Here is a 27,713-nt window from a genome sequence, read left to right on the forward strand (position 1 = left end):
CATATTGCGGATAGATGACAGGACTGTGACCCATTATCAAATTGCACACCACTTCGGCGAGCCACGTTATGCATCATGTGTAGGGGAGAGTCGGGTAGTGTCGGAAATCGGGTAATATCGGACAGTGAGTTTCTTTCATCTACCACACGATGATAGTACCTGATTGACATGGTTACGTTTCTGTAATGTCGCATAGAGAAACGTAACCATGTCATTCAGTTACTACCATATGGTGGTAGATGAAAGAAACGCACTGTCCGATACTACCCGATGTCCGATACTACCCGACTCTCCCCTGTCTGAAGAGTTATGTCTTGTACTAGGGTGAGTGTATGTCAAGTGTTCGTGTAAGTGTAATGTAAGAAATGAGTGAGGATGGTGAGGAAGGAAGAGGGGGAAACCCGGTGCGGGCACGTAGCCTACTCCTGTCGAATAGCACCAAGGGAGCCGCCAGGCTTATCGTCCCCATCCGACGAACGAATCACTATCAACAGTGACATATTATGTCTTCTCTTCATATGCATTGCGGAGAGATTTGGGATTTAACCCAGGCATATTGGTGCACAATTTAGTGATTAGAAGTTTGCACCGCCAACTCTCCTAGTCCCGAGGTAGAAATTTTACAAAAAAATTTCTGAACCCACCGGGAGTCGAACTCGGGCCGGTTAGACTGGAGGCAGACACGCTATCACAGAGCTAACTGGGCGGACATAAATATAATACAGACCTGTCGTCAACAATACTGTTAATCACTTTCTAGCATGTCCACTATGTAATTCAATATGAAAAATTTATTTCGCAAAGAGTTGGAGTTCATTTTTAAATTTACTTTATACTTACCATCGAAGTAAGAAATACTCGGAATAATTATATCACCAACAAAACCAATGCTTAAAAATAAACTACAGCCTGCCTTTCACAAATCAATTTTGTTTCAACAATGAATAAGTTAGAATAATATTACGTTTCTTTGCATCGAGTCTGATGTGCTTCTTCATATAGTCTTTGATAACATCATCAATGCTTTCTCTGTGAAGAAAATACTTATAATACACAAGTGAGATGCATGTATTTTGATTCCAGTAATTTACTGTTTTCTGAATTGAAACATTTCATTTAAGACAAATTTCAACTAAACTTGACCTGTATAATAGCTGCTTATAAATTATTCGTGGGCGTTGGGGGAGGAAAATTTTAGCACTGCCTAGGTGCGGCACTATACCTAAATCCGGCCCTGGCTGTGATTTAGTCCAGCGATTGTGTAATATTTAGGGTCAGCTAAGGACATTTCAAATTTCTTCTGGTGAACTTCTCCAGATGGATTGACACACAAGAAAGAAGGAAACAGGCAAAATTGAAATCCTGAACAGATGGAAAAACTATTTTGGGCAACTACTAACTGTTCATAGGCACAATATAAGTAAGTGGGATGAAATTCAAATACAAACTGCTGAACCATTTATACCCGAATCCACACTTTCTGAAGTCGAAATTGAGATAGAAAAGCTGAAAGAGTATAAATCTCCAGGCATCGATCAAATTCCAGCAGAATTACGAGTAATACAAGAATGTGGAAACGCATTGTCTAGTGAAATCTATAAGTTTTTACTTGATATTTCGGAAAAGGAAATGGTACTAGAACAATAGGAGTCCATAATAATTGTGCCTATCTTTAAGAAGGGAGAAAAGACTAACTGTAGTAACTTTCGAGGAATATCACTTTTATTGAAGTCGTATACAAAATTTTGATCAATATTCTTTTGAAAAGATTTAACTCCATATATAGATGAAATTATTGGGGACAGTGAAAGCCAAGTGAAGTCCAGTTACAGGGACAGACAAGGTGCACTCCAGAAATGACGCATAAATAATTCTCAAAATAAGCTTCACAAAAAGGACTGACTGGCACACCTGCTACTAGCTCAAGTCTTCTATTTTTCTCATTCCTTCAAATCAAATTCAATTAAAATTCAATTCCCCCCAAAGCTTGCGGCCCTAGACATGGACTCTAGATGGATCCGCACTACAGAAAAGAATCGTACCGTTCAGTGATGCCAACCTGTCAGTCACTCATTATAGTACCAACACTTCTAAATTGTGATATTTCATGGTACGAAAAAAAAAATTAAATTAACTAAAACAGACATTTACTGTGTGCGACAGTTTGTTTCTCTTATTTATGAGAATAACCATTTTATGTTGTATTTAATGTAATTATGAACATACATATTTAACAATAACATATTTTATGCTCGACAATGCCGAAATGTAGTAAATACACCTGGTAGCAGCCCTTTAATGGACCTCATTAAAGTACAACTATTCATTAAAGTTCAGGTGTTCCACCAATCAGAAAACACCATTGTAGCAATATGAAAGCGCAAGTATCGATTATTCTCGGATATGCAATCGAAAGACAACTAGCGAAACGTCATGGAGGCTGGAAATCCAATACTGTCGCAGAAGGTTATGTTCTGTTACTATAATAATTAGCGTTAATTGTAAATAATATTCAAATAAATTCAATTTGTCATCTCGTTTTTCAATGTCTAAATCAATTTCAAGGTTCTATCAAGATTAATGTTTATTTTACTCTCTAGATTATATCAAGGACAATGACATCTGTTTCTCGGAAAAAATCAATACTTTCGCGTCTGCGCACATCTCACAATTTACGAGATATTGCACAAGGTCAGTTCCGCTCTTCACTTAGATAACCATAACATGGATACTTATGAATAATTTCAAGTTAGAGATATGGTCGAGCATAAAAAGTCGTATGAAACTTGCCTATAATGGTAATTAAGACGCTCGTATGAAAATTATGAAACGAGCGCGTCTTAATTACTACCATTATAGGCTCGTTGCATAATGTACTATTCTTAATAGAAATTATTTTTTTGGACTGAATGTAGGCTCATTCCTTTGAATGAAAAAATCTGAACATCTGAAGTACGCCTATTATGATACATGACCTGCAAGTTGAAATGAGAAATATGTTAAATTAAGATAGGCAGAGAATTTTTCACTGTGGCTGCGTGTTTATTTGCTATCATGTGACTGCATATAACAGAAATATCTGCTCTCATTGAATCAACGGGCCTTGAATATAACCTGCTTGTCAGGGCCAGCCACGGCCTGAAGTCCCACTTATTTTCCCAACAAATGCTGTATGTCTATGTTTTGATGTTTTGGACTTTCATATAGCATCTCCATGCTGTATCAAGAATTTATTTATTTCTTTTCGCATTGCGGGACGTTTATTATCTTCTTCAATAGATTCCATAGCAGCGATTAAATTAAATTAATTATCCACTGTGAACAACTGGCACGTGTGTGCACATTAATAATAATAAAAATAATCCCTGCCGCTACAGCCCTTTAAAGGCCCAAACCGACCTGCTGGCTTCACGTCCACATGCCGAAGCAGAGGTGGATGATCATCCAACCAAAATGGTTCCGAGGTTTTCCCCAACCATAAGGCAAATGTCAGGTAATCTGTGGCGAATCCTCGGCCTCATCTCGCCAAATATCATCTCGCTATCACCAATCCCATCGACGCTAAATAATCTCGTAGTTGATACAGCGTCGTTAAATAACCAAGTAAAAAAACTACTGACCTATTTGCATAGAAAATTATTTAACAGACATATCGGTAAAGAAGAAAGTAAAATGCATTCCAAATGATCTAAAAGTTCTTCAAAGTATTAAAAATGACCAAAAAATTCCGAAAAAAAATATATAAAAATGACCTATTGGTTCAAAAACGTAAAAAAATGCAATATAAGAAATTGTTTTTTTTTACGTTGATATTAATATAGAAAGGATTTCTATATTAATAGGCATCGTCCTAATGTGAAATATAAGAAGATGACTTTTCATCAACATCCGTCCCCTATTTATTGTCTTTTCGCCATGCCCCTTCCCCATTTTGACATATTATTTTGCTGACTAACCGAGTAGGCCTATATAAGAACTAGCACCTGGACCTCTCGGACTCTCGAGCAAACTTAACTACCGGTACCAACTTACATATCTCATTAACACGTGCCATTATAACAGCGATACATCCATTTATTTTCACGTACGACAGATGAGTTTTGGGTTATTCTCTGGAAAGAATTGGGTGCCGGATTGTAAAACTAAAACCATGTGCTTAATACTTTCTGTCAATGGTGAAGAGTGAAGTCAAGACCAAGATATCACTATGCAATTACTTTAATTTCTGTCAACGAAATGAGCAGCCACCAGCGTAGCTCGGTCGGTTAGGGCGCTTGCCTGCCGATCCGGAGTTGCGCTCGGGCGCGGGTTGGATTCCCGCTTGGGCTGATTACCTGGCTGGTTTTTTTCCGAGGTTTTCCCCAAGCGTAAGGCAAATGTCAGATAATCTATGGCGAATCCTCGGCCTCATCTCGCCAAATATAATCTCGCTATCACCAAATCCATCGACGCTAAATAATCTCGTAGTTGATACAGCTTCGTTAAATAACCAAGTAAAAAAAAGGAAGTGAGCTTGTAATTCTGTGGACTTACCAATATATTTACTCGTATATGTGAAATACAGCACTGGTCTGTCTCGAGAAAATATAATTTGCTTTTCCTCGAAGCTCAGATATCGGGAAAGGCTTTAAGTTTTCCGTCACACTAACACACCTCGTTACAGTCACCCATTTTCACATTAAATAAAACAACAAATTGTTTATTTCAAATTGAAAATGCATCAGAAGATGCTACAAAATACAACTTTATCTTATCACTGATCTGAATGAAACTTAAGTACTTCACATGTCACGAAATCATGCTATGGGCCTACTCAAAGCTAAATTGTGAAAGACTTCGACTGTTGAACAACAGTGTCGATTTGGCTGTTGTGGTTAAAAAGTATCACTGTCGGAATAACAAAAATAAACGGGCAAGCTGGCACAAAACTGTTCGTAGTCCACCATTGCTGTACACATGCAACGTTACATTTTGCTCTTAAAAAAATTAATCATTGTTTATTTAACGACGCTCGCAACTACCGAGGTTATATCAGCGTCGTCGGTGTGCCGGAACTTTGTCCCGCAAGAGATTTTTTTACATGCCAGTAAATCTACTAACATGAGCCTGTCGCATTTAAGCACACTTAAATGCCATCAATCTCGGCCGGGATCGAACCCGCAACGTTGAGCACAGAAGGCCAGCGCTATACCAACTGCGCTATCCAGGCCGACCTTTGCTTTTATGGCACACAGACTGATCGGTACTTCACCCTAACACACCCTTTCTCTGCTAGGCACTTTTCTGAGATCTGTGAACAGTAATACATCCCGAGGCAGAGGGCGTTTTTGTCCAATGCTACATACAGAGCATGCAGTCTAACCTGATAGATTTAAGCTAAGTACAGCAGTATTTAACATTTTTGCGGTCACCCTGGGTGGCACAGTTGATATAGTGCTGACTTTCTGTGCCCGAGGTTGCGGGTTCAATCCCACTCCAGATCGATGGCATTTAAATGTGCTTAAATGCGACGCTGATATAACCTCGGCAGTTGCGAGCGTTGTTAAGTAAACCATATATATCTTGCATTTTCGCGGAAAATAAAACAAGAAAAAATAATAATAATAATAATAAAATTTGAATTACAGAGAGTGTGTTTTTTTAATGACAGGGCTGAATATTTGCTACTGCTGTCTATACTATTCGTAGTACGCAGGTGTTGAAAACTGGTTTACTAGTGTCTTTTTTTTTCTCATACCGAGGAGAGACGCGAAGGTTTGCACTACACCCTGAGGCTTATTATGCTTAGTACTTCTTTTCTGTGAATGATTGAGTAGTCGAACGTCCACGTTCTTGTACAAGTACAGCACGCCACACCGTGAACTTAACCCGGACTATTGTATGAATGATGATGATGATGGCAAATGAGTCCGAGCAATTCTGCTGGAAAAACCCCAACCAGGATTTGAACCCGAGCCCACTCGTTTCATGGCCAGACGTGCTAACCATTAAGGCTGGTTCACAATAAACTGAGAATGGAAACGACAACGAGAACGAGAATGGAAATATTGTTAAAATAAATGTATTTAAATGTAAGCATTCAGAATAGTTAATTGTGAATGCTCACATTTAAATACATTTATTTTAACAATATTTCTGTTCTCGTTCTTGTTGTCGTTTCCGTTCCAGGTGTATTGTGAACCAGCCTTTACTCCACAGCGGTGGACTGGTGCCTCCTTTAGTCTAGTTATTTTGTAGAATTTCCGTTATTGCTAACGACTGAAAGGATATTCATTCATGGGATGATACATTTTGAAAGGATAATACATTAATACAGCCAACCTTTAGAACAAAAACACTTTGAAGTGCAGAGTACAGTTGGGAGGAGTTGCGTAACACTGCACACTGAATCATCTTGCAATAGGAAGCCCAAAGGTAGAGAGCGCTCGTGCGCTTGTGATATCGTAGTGGCCGTGTTACGAAGATTCGATTGGAGCAAGGTTCGCACTATAGGCAGGATTGGAGTTCGATAGGTTGGTTAGGTTCGCATTTTGACCTGACGTAGACCTGCGTATCAGGTCATACTTTTCATTTATGTGTGCGTATTCGTTTAAACACATATTGCGGAGAAGAATAACGAACGCTGGTTCATAGAATGGAGTTCAATGATGTTGAGTCGTGTGTTGAAGATTTTTCGGATCTTGGAGCCGAGTATAAGGTTTTAGAAGTGAGTGTACAATGAATGTTTTTGGAGAAGGTGGATGATATAGCATGATTAATCAAATAAACCTTCAATGTTATGAATGACATTTCAAAACTTTTGTATGATTTTTCCTATAATACTGAAACTGTACTCTTTTCGTATGCTTGTCCTTGATAAAATGCCGATGTGATCTTGAACTGTTATGACCTGTAATAAATGCATGTTCTGTTTGCATTTTTAGGATTTAAATCGAGAATATATAAGTAAGTTGGAAGAAGTTGGAGATCTGCAAGCAAAATGTATAAAAGGAATAAATCATCAAAGATATCGCCTTGGAATTATTAATCGATCGATTAAAAAGTAAGGAAAATGTGTACAGAAATGCATACAGTTCTTCAAAGCTTTGGACTTGCAATATTTAGATAGTAAAATTATTTTGACATTTTTCCAGCTAGTTGATATTATAGTGTATAGTCAGCAAAAATAATATAACGGGTGCGCTTCCGTATAGGGTATTGGAATTTCCTCTAAGGTTGGAGCCCAGTTTAGGTGTGTGTGTATTAATCGAAAATTAGGGGCTAGAAAATACTGAGAATAGGATGCATGTTTATATGACATTTTTTTTTTCGATTAATACACACACACCTAAACTGGGCTCTAGCCTTAGAGAAATGCCACTGCCCCTGTACGGAAGCGCGCTCCATTTTTTTATATTATTTACCTCAGGTTGTCCAAAAATGCCAGTACAACTGAAGAAACCAAGAAAACTATCCGTGGTCTTGAAAAAGACTTGCTACGGCGGAGAGCACAGTTACATGAAATGGAGCAATCATTGCCAAAAGAAAATGGACTGTACCTCAAGATAATTCTTGGAAACGTGAATGTATCCATTCTTAACAAAAACGACAAGTACGTATGTAATGAAGTAAAATATTGTTACCTCCTGTTTACATAAACATTCAACTTGTACGGAATTTTGATTTGTCTTATGACCGTGCAGGAAAGAGAAAACTGTTCCCAAATTAAACGGTAATTAGTAATGATAATTCTCCATATTAACTTTCCCTTTTCTCTTCTCTTTCTTGGGCTTTCAATTTGTCGAGGGGTCCAGGATGAATTCCAGTAGGCTATATTGTGTTCTCATTGTTACCATAATAGGCGTATAGACTATGTACGAAAACAAGTAGCCTATATGATCCATTATCATAGTACTTTCTCCTGGACCTCTCGTGCTGTGGTAAGTTAATCGATTATAATATTGGTTTACAATTATTACAGAGAACACTGTCGAAATCCAATGATTCTCCATTCTTTTATGAGCGTTGAATTTTTTTGTGACATCCCTGAATCCATTGAATTTAATCCAAGAATGCACTTCATATTTGTGCCACTACAGTGATAGAAATAAAGAAATAAACAAGCCATGTATCTGTCATTGATATCTATGGACACTTCATAACACATTACTGTTGTTCCCATATTATATACAGTAGGCCTATTTCATTTTGTGAATGATAATATCAGATGCATTCACATATCACTTCTACCTTACTGGACACTGCTTTCTTGGTGAAGTCGAAATTGTGTTTTTAATGTGGAAACATCTGTAAAGTGGAGTTCATTCTCCCGATGTTGGGTGAATATAGGCCTGACTAGTAGAACATTTTTGAAATTGACTAGTAACATTCTGTAAATTTATTCTGAATCCCCGGTTCATGGACAGTATTCTTTTAAGTGCGTTAAACTATACACGTGAGGCACAGTTTTCTCTTCCTAAGAAAGCTGGAATAACTATTGTTAGTGACTTCGGATTTAAACTCTCGAACCTGTGATATAATTGTGAGCATGAGTAACCATTCGAACAATGAGGATGAAATTCCCCTGAAGAAGACTTGTACCAACACCATCTCTATTCACAAAAAATTTCAATTGCAACTTGAATCTGTATCTCTGACATGAAAAGCCATTATATCGATCATTCAGCAAATGATGTAGGTACCTCATACCTACAAAAATCTGTTGACTTGTAAGATGGTAAATTCATACTGATTAACAAATGCAGGTCATGGAACAAAGCATTTCAGTATAAGAGGCTTTTACACATTTTTTTGAGTACTGTTAAAGAAAAGTACATAGGTCCCCTAAGATTTCAGTGAAATTTTCACAAGTATTTCTTCTTGATGAAGTTACTGGTGAATAATGAATTCCTTTCATTTTCCTCTTAATTTGTTTTTAATTAATATGCATTTGGGTAATGTGGGTAATAAAGTGTTCGTTATACTTGAGGTCTTTAGATGCCAAGGGATAAAAATAAACGAAACTCTCTTTTGAGAAAGCATAACAAATATAATGAAATGGTTAAATTTTTTGTGCCTGATCAGATATTTTGTTACTACATTTTTCATAGTCTTTTCTAATCATTCTAGTTGTCCCTCCCTTCCTCATATTTCTCAGATCTACAAATTGCAATCTAGTGACCTCACTTATAATTTTATTGTATTATTTAATAGATGTAAACCATTAATTCTGTTTTTCTTTTACTTAAGGTTCCGATATAAGGATGAATATGAGAAGTTTAAACTGATTCTTAGTGTAATTGGTTTTGTACTGTCAGTTGTGAACCTGTTCACCAATTTCCGGTAAGTCTATGATATGAAATCAGGAAAATTTGTTTCTTTCTCTTACACTAGTATTAACTAACTAATGTAGGTACCACAATACTAAAAGTCACTTTACATTTCTTTGGAAGAGTTGATGGTGTCTGGAAAGTAATATAAAATCTGTATACATTATGTCTGTAATGGTAAGTTAATAGTGGTAGATTTTCAAACATTTTTAAATGTGTTACTACTTAGTTGTCCTTGAATATTTCATCACTTTTGCTATGAATATATTGTAATCTTAGAAATGTCAGTGAAATTTAAACTTTCTCTGGAAGTAATATAATCGAGTTGAACTACCTTTAAATAATTTTCCACTTAATCATTATGGTTGAGACAGTATATTAATAAAATTTCTGTGGGATAGTGAAGCATCTATATACTTCTCTCTATGTAAAAATTGTTCATTAGTATTTTCATAACATCTGCTTTGCACATCATAATCATCATCTACTGTACTTAAAGGATGTTAGCTCATTTTGTTTTCGCTCTTGTGAGGAATTTTGATTCAACATTAAACTTTAAACATGTTTGGACTCCTTTAATTATGGGGTCAGCATGGCACAAGATCACATATTCATTCTCTTGAGGACAGAAATAAAATGTCACTTTTCTGCTAGGAATCGATGCTGGTTCTGCTAAATTTGTATTAATCTATATATTTAAACATGGTTGAAATGTTAACGTATTCTAAAAATTTAACCAAAACCGACTAAATTTTATGCATAATGTGCATTTAGTGAGACAGCCTTTTTTTCTGTAACAATTGGTAAAGAACTATGTTTGACATATTTGTATCATTATTAGAAGCTATGTTAAGGGTATATGAGAGGAGCAGAGGTTAAGGGTGTTCGAGAATAAGGTGCTTAAGAAAATATTTGGGGCTAAGAGGGATGAAGTTACAGGAGAATGGAGAAAGTTACACAACGCAGAACTGCACGCATTGTATTCTTCACCTGACATAATTAGGAACATTAAATTCAGATGTTTAAGTGGGCAGGACATGTAGCACGTATGGGCAAATCCAGAAATGCATATAGAGTGTTAGTTGGGAGGCCGGAGGGAAAAAGACCTTTGCAGAGACCGAGACATAGATGGGAGGATAATATTAAAATGGATATGATGGTAGGAACTGGATTAATCTTGCTCAGATTAAGACCAGTGGCAGGCTTATGTGAGGGTTAAGTATGTATGTATGTTAAGAGTATAGTTCTGTGTATTTTGTTATGGCTACAGCTAAAAAATTACGATACAAATTTTCTTGGCACCGTCTTTCTTCTCCGTGAAAAATAAAACTACAATTTTACTGTTTTAAGAAATATTACTTCAGACATTTCGATGTAAAACTTTATTTCCATTGACGAAGTACATTTCGCAATATAAGCTTATACTTTTTGAAGTAGTAATACTAATAATAATAATAATAATAATAATTATTATTATTATTATTATTATTATTTAATCTGGCAGAGCTTACGCCTTCTCTTATACTCAGCCAGACTTTAATTGAATACAATAGACTATAATAGCGTCTTCCCACTGAATCCTATACACTGGCCCCATATCAAATTTTGAAATCACATGTTGTATCTCAGTTTATTTTCGAACACATCGTGCATAGATGAATGGAGACATAAAATATCTTTCGTGCCCTCTCTTTTACTTCGTCATTAAATTATGTATTTATGCATTCCTGTGAATAATATGTAGCCTTATTTTTTATCTGTCTTCATATTATAGTTTATTCTTTATCAGTATATCTTGTGTGGAATACTGTAGGACAAAGTACTCTTTCATAGAAAAAGGAGCATCTTCTGCGGACATCTGTAAAAAGATCTAAGGAAGAGACTAGTGAAGTGCTTTATATGGAATGTGGCTTGTATGGGTCAGAAACATGGACATTATGACGAAGTAAAGTGAATAGAAGTATTTGAAATGTGGATATGGAGAAGAATGGAACATGTGAAGTGGACAGACAGAATAAGAAATGAAGCTATGTTGGAAAGAGTGAAGAAAGAATGATGCTGAAACTGATCAAGAAGAGGAAAAGGAATTGGTTGAGTCATTGGCTGAGAAGAAACTGCCTTCTGAAGGATGCACTGGAAGGAATGATGAACGAGAGAAGAGTTCAGGGTAGAAGGAGATATCAGATGATAGACGACATTAAGCTATATGAATCATATAAGGAAACAAAGAGGAAGGTAGAAAATAGGAAAGACTAGAGAAAGCTGGGTTTGCAGTGAAAGACCTGCCTTTGGGCAGAACACTAAATGAATGAATGTTCGAAGTATTATAAAAAGGTAAAGGTATCCCTGTAACATGCCATGTAGGCATTTGGGGGGCACAGAGGTAGAGCCCCATGCTTTCCATGACCTCGGCACTAGAATGAGGTGGTGTGGTCGGCACCAAGCTCTGGCCAACTTTTACCCCCGGGAAAGACCTGGTACTCAATTTTACAGGAGGCTGAGTGAACCTCGGGGCCGTTCTGAAAGTTTGGCAACGAGAAAAAATCCTGTCACCACCTGGGATCGAACCCTGGACCTTCCAGTCCGTAGCCAGCTACTCTACCAACTGAGCTGCCCGGCTGCCTTCGAATATAGACTTAAAAAATTACAAAAGTGTGTTTTAATTTTAATTCTGAATTAAGAAATGTACTTAAACTTACATAAATAGGAGAAATGTGAAAAAAAAATCTGAGGATAACAAACTTTATTTACTCAGGAATTCTCAAAATTTTTTCTTTCATATGTATTGTTCTATAATGGCGTAAATAGCCAGTATGTGTCATTTTTTGTTGTGTTTGCAACACAATTCTCCATCTGCTTTATTATTTTATCTGTTGCTGTTGGAATTTTTGCATTTGGGATGAAAATTCGAATGTAAGTACATTTTGCATTGTCGTATGTCTGATGAATAAAATTTTCGGTTGCAGTCAAGGTCATTTTTTGAAAAAGGAATGTAACTTGTGAGGGGAGGAATTGATGTACTTACCAATATATGTCCGAAATATTAAAATATTCCAATGAATGTTGTAAATACCTTTTTCAACTTTTCTTAAATATTAAAAATGTTGATTTTTGTACTATAATATTTTTGTTTGTTTTCTAGAGCGTTGGAATTGAGCTTCATGTTCTTGTTGGTGTGGTACTATTGTACTTTGACAATACGTGAAAGCATCTTGAAAGTGAATGGATCACGCATCAAAGGATGGTGGCGTTTACACCATTTTATCTCAACTGTTGTGTCAGGAGTTCTGCTAATTTGGCCAAACACCGGGGCATGGTATGAATTCCGTCAACAGTTTATGTGGTTCAATGTTTACATCAGTAAGTATTATTTATTCAGAAAATTAATTTTAGATGTTACAATAAAATTAGTCTTTTAAGTTCCAGCCATAATTTATGAAGAACAAACAATTGTTGATTCCCAACTTTTACAAATAAGTGCAGTGTTGAAAAATCAGTAACATGGCTGGAGAATGCTGGGTTTGCAGTGAAGAACACTACGAATGAATGAATATATTAACATAAATATACGCTTGCGTGTGTGTTTTTGTTTTTTCTCGAGTTTTTTCCAATCATAAGGCGAATGTTAGGTAATTTATTGGCGAATCTTCAGCCTCATCTCACCAGATACCATTTCGCTATCACTAATATCATTGACAATAATAATCTAGTACATGATACAGCGTCGTTAAATAACGATTTAAAAGAAGAATTATTATCTACCAACTCCTATAATAAGAAAAATAAGCATAGGTAATTTTTAAAAGGTCCTTAAAGCCATTACTTGCCATCATCATAAACTGCTTGGTTAGGCCTCCTGGCTTGTTCCAGTTTCATAATATTTTGTTTGCTTTTAAAATTCTTTCCAGCATATTCTAGGTGTGCTAAGATTTCATTTTCTAATATATTTATTATTATATATTTGTAATAATATTCTAAATGGTTCCATCCTAAACATATGTGTAAACCAATTGTCTCTAAGTTATATTGTACTATTTTATCTTATATTATTGACTTCTTGTTTGTGTCTTTGCTTCTTTTGCAATTCAATATGGTGCATCCTATTACAGGTCAGAGTAATCTCATCTCTGCTATTTCATTGCTTATCAATATATATTTTCGAATATTATGGATTTATTTACATTCCATGGTATTCGTACATCACTTCACAGCTAGAATATGGAACATATCAAAAAAAAATCTTAATACTATAAAGTCTTAATTATAGTCACAGTCCAGTTGAAATATACACAGAAGAGTTTTACAATATAGTCTACTAGTACAACACAAAGATTTAGTATCAATACTTAATACAAGACAGAAGTATTCATAAAGTGTTGAATTTCATAAATTCACCTACAGAATAGAAGACGTGAGAAATTAGGTGCTTCTTTAATTTTCCCCTAAATAGTCTTATGTTTTGAGTTTGATTTTTTATATCCGTAGGGAAGCTATTAAAAATTTGTACCGTCATATAACATAATCCTTTTGATAGCATGATAGACATGCTGATGGAGTATGAAAGTAATTTTTTATGCATATTTATGCTATGAACTGTTGAATTAGTTACAAAGTTTTCACAATTGCATACGAGGAAGTTTATTAATGAAAAAATATACTGACAAGTCATGAGCATTATTTTTAGTTTTTTGAAAATGGTCCTACACGATTCCCTAGATTTGGCACCTACTATTATTCTAATTACTCTTTTTTGTAGTAGGAATATACTATTATTACTGTGAAAAACTTGCAATTGTAAACAGTGTTTTTCTTTCTGAATAAAACGTCACTTTACAAAAAGAGGTTGTGCATGGTAATTGTGATGAAGGTAATGTATTAAGCAACTTGTTCTTGTAAACAGTGCAGTTACTTACGTTTCTACCATCTTGCTGTACCATTAAACTGTCCTTACAATAGCTGCTTTCATTTATAAACTCTTATATAATCTAGAATTGTTTGCAATCTAATTATAAAAATTTATAATCATGGTCACATAAAAATTGGAGAATGCTGGTTTTGCAATGAAAGAACTGCCCTTGGGCAGAAAACTATGGATGAATTTACTTAACTAATTTAAAGAGCAATTATGTATGTGAGAAGAAAAATAAATTTTTCATACATTATTTACTAGTGGATGTGGGCTCACATGCACGCAGATTTCTTTTTTAATATGGAATAAGTCTGCACTTAAAAAAATGGTTTTGACCCTTTCAAGGGAATATGATTTTCAAGGTCCAAGTAGATCTAAATTGTTGTTTTTTACTTTTTATCTTTTTTTAATTTGGCAACTTTTACTTCCAGTCCTTTCCCCATAAGGGGAATGGTTCTGTATAATCTGTCTTCTAAATTGACTCTGTAAGGAACAGATATTCATTAGAATACTTAATAGGAAAAAAGAGTCACACTGTACGTAACTCATATTCTGAGCAATTATTTTCATAATTACATTACTAAAATCAACATTTTGAATAATGCACTCACATGATAGTATATTATTACTTTTATCTGTGTATTACAAAGGTGTTTATTTATAATGGGTTGCCTTATACATGTTTGATTTTATATAAAAATACATTCATGAGCTACAAATCGCTGTTGTGAAGATAATGCAATTGCATCATGAAAAATGTGCAAATTTTCCTTCTATCATCAGATTTGTTTGAAATGCTGTCTTTATCATAACTGAATATGTAAATGAAATTATAAAAAATCAGTACATTTCTAATTTTTGTTCAATTCCAGAAGGTCATGTTTTGAACTGATAAAATTAAATATACGAATCTACAGATTAAATTAATGGCTAAGTTTCCAGCATCTTTTGTCCTTGGAAGTACATAGGCCTACATATCTACAATCTTTTATTATTGTTGTTAATGCCATTATTTATTAGTACTTCTTACATGTGACAGTTAGTGTAAACAAGTTTTTGCTCTGAGGTCATGTCCTTGAGCAATTATTCCCCATTTTCTCCACACCTGTAATAAAATCTTGAAATGTCTTGTCCCTGTGTCATTTATGTTTGTAAAATGATATATATTATAATTAATATGTTGTCGTGAGTAATATATTTTTATTATCTGGAAAAGGAATACATATATTGTCCATTGTGATCTGAGGTTTGAAAAGTTAATATTAGTTCTAAACTAGAATGTCAAATCGCAATGTAGAAAGTATTTTTTGAATACTTCATTCCAGTGTATCTCGAAGTGTGTTCTATGGAGCCCCGAGCAAATCCCAGTGGTTCTGCGAATTCTAAATGTTTTTTTAAATTGTATTTTATACATGAATGATACTATAAAATGTAGATAAAAATCATGGAAATCTGAATCATTAATAACATGAAACATTACAAATAATTACAGTAATAATATGAATAATTGTCATTATTATTATTATTATTATTATTATTATTATTATAATTTTTATTATGACTTATTATTATTAAACATCGAAAACGAAAAATAACATTTATCATTTGTCAGTTTTATCACTGAATTTCCTGCGTATGTTTCTACCATAACTAAATACCGAAACATGCAGAAGCAGAAACAATGCTGTAACTTTCCGCCATAAAATGAGACATATAGAAAGATTTTACATGCCTAGAAACAAATACATTCATTCCACTGAACAGAATTATTGAGATACTAGCTTCCATATGTTTGTTAATTATTAACAATTATTAACAAACATGTAATTTTTAACAAATTATATAATGTCATAAAGATGATTTTTAATATATATATTTTTAAAGCTCTAATAAAATGTTACTGATGATAAATCTGTAATTTCAATAAAACTCAAGATGCAAGATTTTGACAATTTAGATGTCTGCATTTTTAACATAGTTTCAAGTTTACAGTTTCATTCACTTCAATAAATGTATAATAATAATAGCAATACAAGGGTTTCATGATTTCCCTGCAAGTTAAAAAGAGTTCTGTAATCGAAAAAAATTAGAAACAGTGCTCTGTTGTATGAAAAGGATTTCGTCAGATGATGTGGCAAGTATGTCTGGTGCAATACTCAATATGGGTTCTCATTTAACTTCCTGGATCACTGTAAATTAATATGGAATGATTAATACGGTACAGTGTGAATTATCTCAATGATCAATGACATAACTGATAGTGAAAGATCAGCATTATCGTTTATCTGACATTTGTTAGATAGTATTTGAATTAAGAGAAATTAACAGGCTTACAAGCAATTTTAAGTTGATTTGTGGTCATGTAAAAGCAAGATCAGTGATGAGATTGCTTCTGAGAGTCCTACGTAGAATGAAATTAAGATATTAAGAAGGAATTTAATATTGAATCCATTTTGAGATTCATCTCCCATTACCAAGTAAACTGGAGACACCAGCTTCAAAGGATGACTACCAGCAGATTTTCTAAAGCAGTGCTGAACTACCATCGAGAGAAGAAGTAATCTTTGAGTCGGCCTTTGAAGTGTTGGTTGAATAATTCATTGAGACTGTGACAGGCCTAGAGGCCTGATACTAGAAAAGCAGAAGAGAAACCTAGAAATAGAGGTTTGACATGTGAATGAACTAAACAAGATGTCAGAGTCTAGTAGTATTGATGCCATAATGTATAGGAGTTAACAGTTTATGAACTTGCATAAAGGACAATAATAAATTTTGTTTTAGAAAATGCAAAGTAATTATTTTTTCATCAGCAGTTTCATCAGTTATGTAGAAAGTCACTCAACAGTTCACTGATGTTTTATCTTCCTAGCTTATTACATTTAGATTTTCATCTATTTATTATTGGATAAAACTGCGTTTATGTTGGCCTATAACTTACTGACATTTGAAATTAAATTTTTATTTTATGCTTTAAAACAATATTTCTGCTTTCTCATTCTACAACGTATAAAAGAACATTATGGTGTGAAATAAAATCGATTTTAAGGTTTCTGCACAAATACTCGTTTTTAGGATTCTTGTTACCAAAAAAGTATTATTTGGCAGTCTACTTGTTTGTCTCTGTAAGATCTGGGACTATTAGATGGAGTCGTTCCTATTCAGCATCTCTGAATCATCTCACCCTGAAATTATACACGTGAAATATATTAATTTTTACTAATAGGTATTTTATTTAAAAAAAACACGCACAAAATAGCGACTTGTTCGAAAATGGTTGTAACTATTTTCATCATGTTCAGTGTCTTGCGTAACAAAGAGTATTAGTTGAAATAATGTAGGCTGAAATAAATAAATGGCAGATAAATGGAATGTAAAAGCATGTCGAAGTACACAAGGCCAGTAACTGTTCCTTAAAAAATAATGATCCAATTACATCCCTGGCCACACCAGACATTGACTCCCAGTAAATTCTCTCCTTGTCTACATGAATGTGTGAATTTTCTGGAGCCCAGTACAGACAATAATGGTGATTCACTCTACCATTCAGTTTAAATTGTGCTTTGTTTGACCAAATCATTTTGCTCGCAAATTCCTCTCCCTTCTGAAGCTTTTCCTCGAATGACAAAATGCAGTCATATTTCTTTTTATTATCCTGCCAGTTGCATTGTTGGCTGTGGCATTTATGTGACTAGCATGATCTTTTAATAGATTATCAGTCACACAACACGTTTCTGCAGTAATTCAGTTAAACTTTGAAAGTCCATATAATATAATATCTGTGAAAGTGTGTATATATTTTTTGTGCCTCTCTGCATATACTGTATAATGATAAATAATTGTTCTCGTAATAATGATTGAGTCTGACCAGATATAAAACTGATAGCTATGAAGTACATACATTAAAAAAAAACATGGTACACAATTATTATAAGCTTGCAACACTTCCATGAAATACTGTGTAAATAACATGCATTTGAGGTATGAATAAGCAGTGAGAAATTGTATTGAGTTTTAAGTGAGATTAATTACTTGAGTTTGTTCACTACACGAATAAAATAGATAAAAAGACTTTTATAAGGTTCATTGTTTTTGTTCGTTATCAGTCAAAATTAATGTCATTATCTAAGGATAACAAGTGATGTACGATAAGTAACCACCAAATATGATAAAGTGCGACTTTAAGACAGTATCTTACGTTTGAACTTTGCTAAGGTGAATGATCAGCTTTGATACATTAACCCATAGAGAATGAAAAGTATTCCTGATTACAACAAAGTAATGCTACAAATTTAAGTTAATCTTTAAACTGAAGTACATCAATTTTACTTCTCAGTGTTCCCTTTTATATTGTGAGTGAAAGCTGGCTAAATTCTCTGTACAATCTGTAAATGAACATTTTCGTCATATAGAGAAACGGAAGAGAAAGACAAATTTTCAGCAATCTTTAATTCACAGAAATAGATTCCATTTCTCTCTTTAATAGAAAATAGGATTGACTAGAAAGTTATCACTGGAAATACCGCCAATTATTATTATTATTATTATTATTATTATTATTATTATTATTATTATTAGAAGGAGAAGGAGGAGGAGTAGCAGTAGAAGTAATTAGTAGTTCATCTTCATATCTAATTGAAAATTCTCTGGAATTAATATCTGAGAATGAAATATGAAATTATACTCTAAGGACATATACAGTAGAACCTCTATTATCCGTGGTAATGAAGGGGATGGACTGAACGGTTAATCGAAAAAATCGGATAATCCGTACCATGAAAGATTTTGTAATTTCCTCCATAGTTTTGTATTTAACTCATTAGGTAGTGGATCAGAAGTTCACTAATTTAAGTCTGGTTGTCAACGACTGGTTTTTTTAAGGGGCATGGAAATCTCATGTAATGACTGTCTCAGGAAAGATAGGAATAAAGAAGGTCTCATGTTACAGATTTACATACTTTTTTACACTTTAGCCTTGGTTTTTTTTATTAAATCGCGCAGTCGTAACTCCAATCTTGTATTCTGATACGAAATGAGCCACAGTTTCTCTTTCTCAAACCATTCAATTATTTACATTTTTTTTCGATACTTCTTAGCACAACACGTTTTCTGTTAACATCCGTGAAAGATATTTTATATACAAGTTATATTATAGAACGGCAATTCGAACAGTAGACAACGCTGTGTAACGATAAAGACTTATAATAACACTCTCTAGCAATAAACGTATGTAGAACCTACTAATAATGATGATTTATTTTAGCTAGCAGAGTTAAGGCCGTAAAGCCTTCTCTTCCACTCAACCAGCAAAAAGTATACATACATAATGTATGAATTTACAAAGAATTCAACATATAATATGATGTACAAAACAATACTTCATGTAAGTTATTTATTTCTGAAGAAAAAAAAAAAGAGTAAGATATACACAGTCGGATAATCCGCCAATTGGTTAATAGGGTGACGGATAATCGGGGTTCTACTGTAACTTGGTCGAGTAAGAATGATAGTAGAGATTGGATATGTTAGTGTTTGAATGTAAAAGATGTAAATGACTATAAAAATATATTACATCATTTAATTTCGTCATTGTCATTGTTATCGTCAGTGTCATCTTTTGTAATAGATTGAGCCCTTTCACCAATCCTATCCCAACTCTTGTGAGGATTATGAATCAACATCATATATAAATTCGTTAGTAGTAGGATCTTCTGACCATGTGATCATCATGCAAGACCAGTACTCTATAAGATAACATAACACAAATACAAGACAAACTCAATCCCAAATTGGGAGGGAGATAAATTTCCACTTGTCTGTCGGGAATCGAACTCAGTTGTCCTGATTTGTAGTTAAACACGCTACAGCCTAAGACCAAAGCAATGTTCATCATACTTAAATTGAATAAGAATTATGAAGTAAATTTATTGATTTATGAATGCACTCTCACAGGCACATATCATTGTTGATTTTATGAAACCTCCTATGTGACAGTACAGAACATAATTTTTGAGAAGGAAGAATAAAGGAATTAAATATCAATAGGCCTCTACTGAACCTTGATGGTGTCATATTCACCAACGTTTTCTACCAATTTATCTAATATTCATATGTAGGCCTATTGATATTTAATAACTTTTTCCTTCCTTTTGAAAAAATTATGCTTTATACTGTCACATAGGAGGTTTCAAAAAATCAACGACGATATATACTATACATCTTGATTACACAACATTTAATACTATATCACTTAGAAATAATATATATATTTTTTTATTCATAAGACGATATATAATATGGAAACGAAAATCAGTTATGTGACTTCTTCATGAATTGAGAATGCCACTGATAAGCTGCTGTAACTGTTGGTGGAAACTTAGATTACTAAACGTATCAGTACTGATTTTAGGAAAGACTACTTTTTCAAAGCTGTTTACCTTAACATCGTAATGCTGATACAGTATACAGTACATACTGTGAAGAAAAAAAAGTACAAAATACCTCCAGGGTCACATTGGTAACGATTTTCTGCGTCTTCTGCAGTATATGGCAGATGGTTGTGAAACATCTTAGAACATTAAAATCTAGGCAAAGTAAGGGTATATTATTTATTTTCTACTGTCTCGTAAATGAATGTATTATTATGTTGGGATGCCTGTAAATTGTGTTTTATTCCAGTACTTTTCACAATCTGTATAAAATGTGATTCAATTGATGACAGTGCATTTCATTATTTCAATTTATCATATCTGCTCATCATCTAACACGATTTCACATGATTATCAGATAACATATTAGTTTATAGGTTTTATTTTGTGCCAAATTATAAGACACTGTTTTGTAATAAAATGTAATATGTCCTCCTGTTGGTTTCACTTGTCATTTTTTCCTGTAGATAAAAAATCATGTTCGAATAAATATATTTACTGTAACTTTCAAAATTACAGGAAGCGATTTGTTGAAACTCAGTTTTCGTCTGTAGTTTTAATTAAATAGGCTTACAGTTTCCATGAAGAATAGTAATTAAAACAAAAATTGTTAGTACTCTCGAATGTTTGAAAAGAGCTACTAGAAATATTTTATTTAAATATTATGTATCATAATATGATGTTTGCCAATGCTCAAGACTTGAATTTACTCCATTTCCTTGTGAGCGTGCACCTCATTAGATGGTTTTTATTCATTACAGAGTTTGAATCCTTTCAAAGAGTATGCTGAGGTGATGAATATATGTTTATTCTATGTAAATGAGCAGTTAGGCCGTCATGGCCAGTTGTTAGTTGAAACTGGAACTGATGTATTTCCTGGTAAATCTGGGATGATGCTCAAGCCATTTAGTAGAAGTTGCAGGGTTCATTTACTGTTATCATGAAATTCTTCTTTGAATTTTGTCCGGAATATATAGTTGATTCATAATTTTACATTATGAAAAGGAACATTTGTTAGGGAGCTCTGTTTAATTTTTGTTCCTTTCTTTGACAAGGAGTCTGCTATCTCATTTCCTTGGATTTCACAGTGGGAAGATATCCATTGAAATGTTGCTTATTTTTGTAGATTTTGGAGAATTTTGATAGTATTAGGAATTTAATTAATTTTGCTATTTGTAGGTTCAATTGATGTAATTGGTTGTAGGGTTAGAGTTGCTCAAAATCACCACCTTGTTAAAGAATTTTATAACTATAAATTCCAGCACCTGCATTTCCATTTTTACCTGCAAGTGATCCATCTGTTTAAATATGAATCCATTCTGTTTCGGGTATCTTGTTTGAAGTCTCCAAAGCTATTGCTTTTAATACAGTTGGGTTTGCATCTCGTTTACATGGAATATTTTGTGTTAATTCAAATTTAACCTAACTGTAAAATGTGATAGTGGATGATACAGAAGTGGGAGTTTTTGTTATTTATTTGGAAGTTCTAAATCATATCTCTTTTGAAGTTTAACTTCTTCAAAGAAGACTTCTTGGGATTCGAGATAATGCTTTTTATCCTGATAAGATCTCCAATATATGTTGTACTGTAGGTTACTGGTATTAAACACATTATAACTGAGGCAAAATGTCTTATTGTAATGTATCAAATACTTATTTGGCATAGTTATCTGCGTTATATTTTAATTGATCAAGTGGTAACTAGAAATGTTTATTACAATTTGTTTGGCAGGTATAGTACAGTACTTGCAGTTCCGTTACCAGCAAGGTGTTCTCTACCGTCTGAAAGCTCTTGGAGAAAGACACAACATGGACATCACTATTGAAGGCTTTCATTCATGGATGTGGCGTGGTCTCAGCTTCCTTCTTCCATTTCTGTATGTCGGCTACATGTACCAGCTTTATAATGCCTACACTTTATTCCAACTTAGCTATCATCCAGAAGCTACTTGGCAGGTATGTAAAATATTACAGTTTTTATTGTGATATTAGGCTAATGAGGAGAGCGACTTGTAAACATGATATTTTCATAAAGTCCATTAAGTTCTACAGCTTGATTAGTAAAGTAGATTTCAAACATCTGGGGTATAGTCACAGACAATCAGCAATTTTTCCAAAAAATTGTATTAAATTTATATGATCCCACTATATTCCTTCTTGAACTAAAAAAATATAACTCGGCCTCTATTCTCAAAATATTTCAATATTCTTACTTTTTGAGTGATCACATATTGTCACACGAAAGACCTTGATTTCCCTGATAATTTCATATAGTTCAGTAATTTAGAAAAGATATTGGTTGGATTACCACTGCTGATAATGAAAAAGAAAATCACAGCATTTTGAAGATTGGTTCTGCCTTTTTCTTCAGATGATCAAAAAAATTAGAAGGGTATCAGTTGTTACAAATGGCTAAATCTGCTTTACTGACCCCATTTATTTGATCATCTGAAGACTAAGATAAAGCCAATTTTCGAAAAGTTATTTCCTTTTCTGTTACCGGCAACAGAAAAAGTTGAATCTACGTATCTTATAAACAGTTCATCATTGCTGTCTTCCTCCCTCATTTAGATTAATAGTTCAGTAATGCTTGATCAGTTTTACAATCCATATTACTGGTTTATTACCAGTATTCTCTCTTTAGTGGTAATTTACTTACATATGCTGCATTTTATGAATATCCCATTTCATATCTTGAGAATTAATTCTCATAAAATGACCCATGTGTAATTTTTTCTTCTTGTGGGCGACTGAAGCTGTAGTTCTTTTAGCCATTGTTAGGCATTACCTTTGGTGCAAGCAACATATGATGATGATGATGATGATGATGATGATGATGATTAATGGAGCAATAGTAGAATGTGGGAATGGGAGTAGCCTACCTCATGAAAACCTACCACCAAGCACCATCCTTGTCCACCACAAATTTCAGTTGAACCTACCTGAATTCAAACCCAGGTTACCATGTAGAAAGCTAATACTCTAGACATTCGGTTAATGGTGCAACCGCCTTGTATAATTTTTTTCACACAAATTAATTTTCTTAAGAAAAACAGGAAAAAGAGTAAAAGAAAATAATTTTTTTTTTAAGATTTTCTTTGTATTTATACATTACTCCAAATTGCTAAGCATTTAAGTTTGTATGAAATATGGCATAACTGTGTGTTTGTTTTTAGGTACCGGTCCTCTCTGCTTTGTTCTTTGGGTTGTTCCTTGGAAACACTGTAACAACGTCAATGGTGATACCTCAGAAACTTCAGGAAAATGTAAAGCTGAAGTATCAGTTTATGGGACTAGACTTGTCTTGGGGTAGTAGCAGTAAACAACAAAGAACTCCTCAGAATCGACCAAATACAGTACAGGTAAAGATTTCTTTAGTGTTTTAACTATAACACTAATGAAAATACACAATATCTTTACAATGCAGTTATTCTTGCCACCCATTAAGTATCAATTTGTATAAATTTTCTTCTCTCTTCTTTATTGAAAAGTAATGCTTTCACACTGTCACCCACTTGCATCTGAATTGTTGAATAGATTTCGTTGATATCATATTCTGTTAAGTTATAGTATCAAAATAAATATATAAATGAGAAAAGAACAAATGACTATTTTGTTCAAGAGTTTAAACGATTGTCGAAGCTTGTTATTTGTAAATGTTTATAGCCTGTTATGTTCTGAAAAATGTCCAAACATCTGCTTCAGATGCTCATAAAATTCTCATATGCAAATGATGTAAAATTGTCTTTTTGTAATATATTACGGTACTTAAGACGAAGAACACTCTAGCATAGAAGTAGTTATTACAAATAAAAAAATAAAATGTTTGTATTTACTGTAATCATGATTCGAAGTCCAACACTTCCTACTGTGTACGTTTGGTTTCATCTAATTATTTTTCAGAACCTGGACAGTAAAAGTGAACGTAAAAATTATGGCTAACTAGTACAAACACATAACACACAGATATTAGATGGATGGTAATATAACAGCCAAAGGAATAAGATTCGAAATGATATGATAAAGTAAACCTCATGACAGGCAAAATCAGCCCAGAGGGTGGTGAGAAGTTAAGGCTCCCACCTTTACAGACAATCGGAATTTAATGGCAGTAGGGATGTCAGTCCTTTACCCACCAAGGAAATGCCCTTGTACTCATTACTGTTAGAGGCTGAATGAGCCCCGGAGTCATAGTGGGGCTGTAAGGCTTAGATGAATAAAAAATCCATGGCCCCATCCGGAATCGAACACGCGACATTCCAACATGCCTTAACCGCGACACTAATGCACACCCCCTAAAGAAACCTTACATTAACATTTTTCGTTCAAATTGAGTCATGAGAACATTTTAATACTCCCTCCTTCCTCCCCTCAGATGTGGAAGCAGAGTTGTTGGTTGCCTCTATGTTGTAGATTTATTGCATGTGAGAGAGCCTACGAAGGCAAATAGGCTGGATTCAGGACTTGTAGGTTACAGTCGACCATATTTTTTATTTGAAAAAGTGGATGGTTTTTAATTTACATCTACGTATATTAAGGATTTATTAATTTAGAAAAAGCTTCAGTCTCTTTGGTCTTACAACAACTCATCTATCGACCTCGTGCGTATCAGAAAGCAGTGGTATTGGTAGACTCCATTGCTGCCATTGAAGCAGTTACTTCATATAAACAACCCTAGTCACCAGTAATATAGAATATCTGGCAAGCCCTAAAACTTCTGAAAGCTCTTCATAAAACAATTTCCTCTCAATGAATTCCATCCCGTGATGCATCAGAAGGCAATGAAAAAGCTGACACTAGCACAGAGCCACCATGATGGTTAATAGTACAACTGTAATTTAAAATGAGTAGCATTTAGCTGAGACCAATTGAAAAGGGGAATAACTTAGTAGTCGAATCACTCACCACCATATTGATATTTTATTATTATTTATTCTATTGTTGTTTAGTCAGCTGTCTGAAGACAGGTTTGAACCTCATAAGTAACACCAATATGGCATCATTCATGAGGCAACTAGGCCAGAAGATAATGGGGTAGGGTGGCCAGTTCCTTTCCCCTTCCAATGCATACATAGCCAATTAGCTACATATTCCACTAATCAGACTTCAGATGCATACAAACAATTGTTCTTCCTCTGACACATATCGTCAAGTGAGATGTATTGTCTGATAATAGATATACATAATTATCAGCCAGTACCTCAATCTGAGGTTAATATTGAAAATTCTAATGTTTTAGATGGATACAGACAACACCAGTCGGAATCATGTTTCAAATGCAACTGCAGCTGAATCTGTCGAAACTCAGCCTATTTCCAAGAAGGAGCAGTAAAGGCTCTCGTTATGTGAATGTCTGCATAGAACAGAAGGAACATTGGAAACATATGAAGGGTTAATTTGCTAACAGTGATATTTTTTTAGTGCTATGTGCATATTTTCAATTGAAGCCATTATTGTAACTCAATTGTGCCGAATATCATGGACCACGTTAGAACAATTCAACTATAATAGCATAAATGACTAGGATTACTGTTAACAGCACCTTTTTTCTTTTGCCAGTAACATGGTTATTCGTGTTTCTTGCAGTAACTGGTAAGCATTGTGGTGTAGCTTTAGTCTATGTTGCACCATGCAGTGGGATATATTGTAGCGAAAGCTTTTGTCATAATCAAGAAAATATGTCTTTGGATTCTGTCTCAAGAAATGTGTATTTTGTAGATATTAAGTGATAATATTTTACTCATGATTGACTGATATTGGACATATCACTTCCTGTTATAAGATGTAAAAAAAAATCCCCGGTATTGCTTTAATAGGAGCCTAGTTATTTCCGTGTTGAGTAACTATACTGGCTTAGCAAATCAGTTTTTCGTTGTTGATAGTGTTATGTTTTTTAACAAATGGGAACAACGTGTAAGAATGAATGAATGTTTTTGTGTACTTTTGGGAAGCAATGAAAGTACGTATTATGTAATGTAATTTTGTGTAATTATAAATTACTGTGTGCAGAATGCAGGAAGTTCGTTGTATACTTTACCAACTAAGTGACTAAGCTAGAAGAATTTGATGTGTCATTGAGAAGAATAAATTATTTTTGGGATTGTTGGGATTAAAAATAGGGAAAGGGAATACTATTTATTAGCGTAGTTTGTGATCAGATTTCTTTTTCATGTTGTTTATATGTAACTTTTTATATATGTATATAAAACTGACTGTAGCTACGAGATGTTTACGAGTAGTTAATGCCACTAACAGTCATGCATTTAATTAGTAATGCAGTTGCAAAGCACAATGTTTTGCTCAATGTTATGTGAAGTCAACCCAGGTTTATAGAAACTATTGTCAATGGATTATAATAAATCAGATTGAATATGTGTCAAGACAATATATCACATTCCTTATCTTTTAAATTTGTTTATATTAAAATATCTAATGATACAAACTTCCTGAAAGCAAATGAGGGCACTGTTCCTTTGATACCACATCCTGTCATATCCTTTGTATGTTGGGTTTAGTAATATTTTAGTTTTTCTCAAATTGAATATTTTATGTTCACTTGATATACAGAGTGAATAAAAAGTAAGGGAACAAACTTCAGGAGGTGATTCCTGACAGGAAAAGTAACAAAAAAGTTCAAATCAACATGTGTCCGGAAATGGACGGTGAGTCTGCAATAAAGCAATTAGTACTGGTACATTACATTACATTACACATGAATGAATGAATGAATGAGCCTATTTTGTTCCATGAAGGGCTAAGGCCTCCTAAAAAAGGGAGAGCTTGGTTTAGAACTCGTGTAGTGAGCTAGTTAACAAGAGTAACATGGTATTAATTTCATCTATGTTACAATGTTACAACAGATGTTCAAAGTGGCCTCCATGGGATGCAATGCAAGCGTCCACACATCACATCATGGATTGCCTCACTCTTTCGAATGTTCAAGCCTGTAACTGAATAGCATCACAGGCTACACAGACATTCTCTTCAAGGGTCTGCACATCAGGAACTGACTCAGCCTACACAACACTTTACAGTTGCCCCCACAAGAAAAAAATCAAGATGGTTTAGGTC

The 27,713-nt window shown here is 34.0% G+C and overlaps 1 protein-coding gene across 1 annotated transcript; it reads left to right on the forward strand.

The window, feature by feature from the left end:
• Nucleotides 1–6,175: 6,175 nt before the first annotated feature.
• On the forward strand, nt 6,176–27,052 carry LOC138704788 (transmembrane protein 120 homolog). The gene is made up of 8 exons (XM_069833034.1): nt 6,176–6,706; nt 6,924–7,042; nt 7,409–7,591; nt 9,229–9,321; nt 12,451–12,668; nt 22,375–22,598; nt 23,819–24,004; nt 25,882–27,052. The coding sequence occupies exons 1-8, from the start codon at nt 6,635–6,637 to the stop codon at nt 25,972–25,974; spliced, it is 1,188 nt and encodes a 395-aa protein (XP_069689135.1). The 5' UTR covers nt 6,176–6,634; the 3' UTR covers nt 25,975–27,052.
• Nucleotides 27,053–27,713: the final 661 nt, after the last annotated feature.

This window comes from Periplaneta americana, chromosome 8 (assembly GCF_040183065.1).
Source record: "Periplaneta americana isolate PAMFEO1 chromosome 8, P.americana_PAMFEO1_priV1, whole genome shotgun sequence".
NCBI classification, from domain to species: Eukaryota; Metazoa; Arthropoda; class Insecta; order Blattodea; family Blattidae; genus Periplaneta; species Periplaneta americana.